Here is a 5,505-nt window from a genome sequence, read left to right as displayed (position 1 = left end):
TTTATCCAATTCTGGCCACTAGGGCAGAAAGACAACGGCCTATCGCTTTAAGAACCTGGTGGGAGTCGCTTCCTCTTTCCTCCGCCTTCTTTCTTCTCTGGGTAACAGCGGCCCGGGCGACCATCCCTTTCTCCACATGCAGCTGTACTACGGGTTCGTTGGCCCATCCGTCACAGAGACGCGGCCTCTGATTGGCTCGTGCTCTTAGGGACCGCCCACCGGGGGCGGGAATTGGGAGAAAGAAGTTTGTTGGCGGGCTCGGAACCGTCCGGTTACTGGAGAGACCCGGGGTGGTGCCCGCGGCGGCGCCGGCGGCTGGGACTTCCCGCGCGTGGGCCGGCACGGTGAGAACTGTGTTGGGATCTGGCTGAACGTGGCCGCCCTGGTCGGGACTTGCCACCCTGCAGGAGGAGCCGGCCTGCAGCGGTGGAACCGAGGGTCCCGTTTCCGGGGTCCGGGAATTTGGGTGGAGAAAGCCCCGCAGCGCCATTTAAGAGCAACAGCCATTTTGAAACTTAGTTTCCGGTTCTCGGCATTCGGCTGCCCCCGCCGACGGCATAGCCTTAAGGCGTTTTGTACCCGATGGTCCAGGAAGCGTTCTTTGGCTGTAAACTCGCCTGCTTGCAAAATCTCCGTCCGTGGGGTCTTGTCCTGTGAGAGCGGTGCTTGGGGCTGCTCTCTCGACCCTGTCTTAGGGGGAGACAGCCGCCACATAGGCGGCTGGGCACAGACTAGGATGGTCTTTATCGTTATTCAGTGGGATTAACCTTTGGAGGCTTGGATGATATAAGACCCCTGACCCAAGTTCAGATCTCAGACCCTTCCCTTCGAACCCCAGGGCCTGGAGCGTCACTTCCCATGGGGTGTGCCCTTTGAGACATTCCAGGGGCCTCGGCTCGCGGCTCCCTTTCGGTTTGGCTGGCCCAAGGCTACATCAAAAGAAAACCAGTAAGCACCTGTCTGAGGAGGCATCTGTGGGTAAGTCATCGTTTTCCTTATATGACATCTGGTCCTGGTTCTGTTGGGATTCCATTTAGGGACAGTGAGGTGTTTTAGGAGACACATGAACTCCTGTCCAGGGCACTAAGGAGAAGTCACACTGCCCGCCTGGTTCTTGGCCCCCTGTGCTGTTTGTCTTTTCTGTCTCTTTTTCCTGCGTTTTCTGTGGTTTGGACTTGCAGTGACTGGAAGACAAAATGGGAAATAAGACGAGTAAAGTTGATACTCCCTTAAACTGCGTACTGGAAAATTTTGACAAACTTTACCCCCGTAAAGTTAAGAAGGGTTATAACTACCGTATTACCAAGGAACGTCTCCAGACCTTCTGTCAATGGACATGGCCCACATTTGGCGTCAAATGGCCCTCTAGGGGCACCTTTGATCCCCAGGTGGCATGGGCCTTAGTAGATGTTGCCTTCCGCTTACCTGGCCACCAGAACCACATTGGTTACATTTTGCCTTGGGCAGAAGCAACATCTAATCCACCACTATGGATGAAAGTTTATATGGTCAGAAATGGCCTTCCTCATTCCCCATCGCCTCACCTCCCTCAGCCCCCATCTCAACCCAAACCTGTAACACATCCCCCACCTCAACCCAAACCTGTAACACATCCCCCACCTCAACCCAAACCTGTAACACATCCCCCACCTCAACCCAAACCTGTAACACCTCCCCCACCTCAACCCAAACCTGTAACACATCCCCCACCTCAACCCAAACCTGTAACACATCCCCCACCTCAACCCAAACCTGTAACACATCCCCCCCCTCAACCCAAACCTGTAACACGCCCCCCACCTCAGCCCAAACCTGTAACACGCCCCCCACCTCAACCCAAACCCTTAACATGTCCCCCACCTCAGCCCCCACTCCTAGCTCTACCCCCGCCCTCTGATGTCTGTGTGCCTTGTACCAGCACTGATCTTTATAACCAGAACATCCAGAACCCTCCTTTTAGCACAAAGCAGAGCTATATAGCCTATGAGCCTTTAACCACCAGGGATCTTCTTAACTGGAAGGTGCAATGCCCTCCTTTCAGCACAAACCCAAAGCCCCTAATCTCTCTAATTGAATTGATCTTCCACCTCCATCATCCTACTTGGGATGAGTGTCAAATCATCTTACATACCTTCTTCACAAAGTCAGAGAGGGAACGGATTCTGACGGATGCAGCTAAAGAACTTCGTGGAATGGATGTCCTGCCTGCACAGAAACCAGACTGGAACTATAGCACAGAGAAAGGTAGGAGGTTACTCAGTGATTACCACCAGGCTTTACTTAATGGATTAAAACGGGCAGCCCGGAAGCCCACTAACTATTCCAAGGTGACAGATACAAAACAAGGTCCAAAGGAACCACCGTCAGTGTTTCTCGAACGCCTCCTGGAGGCGTGCCGTGAATATACATCCATAGATCCAGACGACCCAGCAAACCGCTTCGTGATTAATATGAGCTTCGTAGCCCAATCTTCCCCAGACATACGTAAAAAAATTCAAGGAATGGATCGATTTTTAGAGATGAGTAGGTCAGAGTTATTGGAAGTAGCCCAGGAAGTGTTTGACAGTAGAGAGATTGAAAGACAAATTCAGCTGGTGAAGACTGTGATCTATGGGCAACATTCCTTTGGCTCCTTCAGTCCTGGCCAAACAACATACAACAGCAGGAGGAGGCCCCTGCGAAGAGACCAGTGTGCTTACTGCAAGGAATTGGGGCACTGGAAACATGAATGCCCCAAACAGAGATGGGTAGGTCCTCCCTGGCCAAGGCCATGTTTGGCTTTAGGAGAATAGTGGGGCCATAGCTTTTTCAAATTAGACCCCCAGCAGTCTATGGTAATAATCTTTTCAATTAGTACCAACCTGTAAACTTCCTAGTCTATATGGGGGCTTCACATTTGGTATTACAAGACCCCTAGGGCCTCTTGCCATTCAAACAATGGAAATGCAGGGGCCAACAGGGGACATCAGAAAATCTAAATGGACTACAATATGGACTGTTAATCTGGGAGAGAGGACAATGATTCATTCCTTGTTAGCCCTGAATGTGCTCATTCCCTTTGATGTGTGCCTAAGCAAGCTCCAGGCAACCATCTCATTCTCAGGAGATAAGCTAGGGTGCTCAGCCACAATCCTGACCCTTAATCCAGTAGTACCTCCTCTTCTTTCTCCTCTAAGGTCTGACCCTCGCCACTGAAGGGAGATTAAAAGCAACTGATCAGGGATGTTCTTGCAGTCTGGGCCAAAAACAGCCCTGGTCTGGCCAAGCATGTGTTGTCAGTAATAGGTTCAGCTGACTTCTGAGGCCATGCCCATCTGAGCCAGACAGTATCCCATCAGTACAGAGACCAGAGAGGGAATCAAGATACATCTCAGTTGCCTCCTCAAGACAGGCATACTCATTCTATGCCAGTCAGCCTGGAACACCCCTATTACCAGTTCAAAAGCCTGGACCAAGACTATCAACCAGTACAGGATTTAAGGGGAGTGAATAAGCAGGAAGAAACCTATTTGCCCAACTGTTGCTAACCCTCTTTATACTCTGCTCAGCATGCTGCTGCCTGAGAAGGTTTATATGGTACTGGATCTAAAGGATGTGTTTTTCTCTATTCCCTTGTCAAAACTAAGTCAGCCCATCTTTACATTTGAATGTGCTGACCCTGAACTGAGAATATCAGGGCAACTGACCTGGACCAGATTACCTCAGGGGTTCAGCAGTTCCCCTACCACCTTTGATGAAGCCCTCAACCAGGACTTAAGTCTCTTCTGCAATGAGTATCAAAAAGTTACCTTGCTCCAGTATGTGGATGATTTGTTGCTGGGTGCAAAAAGTTTAAAGAGAAGTTTAGCTACTCAGGGTCTGTTTAAGAACTCTGGCTCAACTAGGCTATCAAGTTTCCACAGAGAAAGCTCAAATTTGCTCACTGTGGGTCACCTATTTGGGATATGAATTAAAGGAGGGGAAAGACTGTTATCAAAGGCCTGCATAGAAGTCATAATTTGAACCCCTACTCAAACCACAAAGAGGCAGATTAGGGAGTTCCTGGGAGCTATTGTGTATTGTTGCCTCTGGAAACCCAGGTTTGCTGAAATTGCCAGACCCTTGTACTCAGCCATGGCAGGGGCTAACACCCCTTTTGGAGTGCACTGAGGAAAGTTAGCAGGTCTTAAAAGGCGCTTGTGCAGGCTTCTGCCTTAGCTCTTCCTGACACCTCCAAGCCCTTCCACCTCTATGTCCATGAGAGAAAGGGTATTGCCAAAGGAGTCCTGACCCAAGCCCTGGGTCCCTGGAAAAGGCCAGTTGCCTGCTTTTCAACAAGATTGGATCCTGTGGCCTCAGGATGGCCCCCTTGTCTACAAGCCATGGCAACTATCACAATCCTTATAAAGGAGGCAGACAAACTTACCCTGGGACAGAATCTGACCATTATGACCCCACATGCATTGAGACTCTCATTAAGAGATGATACTAACTTCTGGATGTCTAATGTTCCTCTAACCCTGTACCAGGCCCTTCTAAATAAGGATAGATTGGCTTTTGACAAATCCATGGCTATCAACCTTGCTACCTTATTCCTGGACAGTGACCCTCAGGAAATCATACATGATTGCCTGAAGATCCAGAATGACATTCAGGGTAGCCAGCTGGACCTCATTTGCCAGGAGCCATCCCTGGTGGGGTAGGTCCCAGAAGAGGATGTAAGGAGTTGACGACAGAAGGAGGTGAGCCAGGCCATGGTGGTTGGGAGGATCTTGCAGCCTGACTGACTAGCAGCCAGAGTGCTTCTTTATATAAATTTAGTAAGCTGAGATGCATCACGATGTCCAAAACATAGGGCATCATTTTTTGTTTTGGACATGTGTTTCACTTACTTTTGCTCATCTTTTAGTCATCATTAATAAACTGTGACAGATCAGAGTTATCATTTTAAACATTTTTCCTAAGTTTTGACGTCATTAATAAGCAGAGCTACCATTCTTACTCAATCCTGTAACCTAATTTTTAAGAATCTAGAGGCATATGACAGCCTGTTCTCAGCTATCTAGCTGACTAGCTTTTGTGATTACAAGGACATTAGATCAAAACAAAGTCTTCAAGGCAGCCGGCATATTGCCATGTCCCAAGCAGTGTATGATTAACTCCATGGTCAGAGTGCCTAAGAAAACTCCTCAGGCCAAAGCTGCTGAAGTTATCATTTAAATTCTGGCATAATGCAGTGTTTATATTTTATATCTTTATAGAATTTCTCTCTATGTCTAATCCTGGCATTCTCTTGTTCCTTGGTCATATGATACCACAGTGGCTCTGCATGTGCTAACTTTTCTAAGAAAGGGGTGTCCCGACACCTCATTCTTTTATCATCTTTCCACTCCATACTTTGCTCAATATAAGTCTCTGTGTAGGGCTGAGGTAACTTCAGCTAATCTAACTTTGTTGCTGTATATGCCACATAATTGTCTGAGTGTACAGTGGGATGGGGCTTATAATCTGATCTGTTGCCAACTC

General features: G+C 48.6%; 1 protein-coding gene across 1 annotated transcript; it reads left to right on the top strand.

The window, feature by feature from the left end:
* Positions 1 to 284: 284 nt before the first annotated feature.
* On the top strand, positions 285 to 4,742 carry LOC118597426. Its single transcript, XM_036208998.1, has 2 exons — positions 285 to 344; positions 839 to 4,742. Exon 2 carries the CDS (start codon positions 1,197 to 1,199, stop codon positions 2,790 to 2,792), a length of 1,596 nt encoding a protein of 531 aa, XP_036064891.1. The 5' UTR covers positions 285 to 344; positions 839 to 1,196; the 3' UTR covers positions 2,793 to 4,742.
* The last annotated feature ends 763 nt before the right edge of the window (positions 4,743 to 5,505 follow it).

This window comes from Onychomys torridus, chromosome 1 (assembly GCF_903995425.1).
Source record: "Onychomys torridus chromosome 1, mOncTor1.1, whole genome shotgun sequence".
NCBI lineage: Eukaryota > Metazoa > Chordata > Mammalia > Rodentia > Cricetidae > Onychomys > Onychomys torridus.
Note: the sequence above shows the minus strand (reverse complement) of the source record. Positions and strands in the feature narration are given on the sequence as shown.

Excerpts from the sequence above, each read along its gene's own strand:
- LOC118597426 (XM_036208998.1), top strand. The coding sequence starts at position 1,197 with ATGGGAAATAAGACGAGTAAAGTTGATACTCCCTTAAACTGCGTACTG.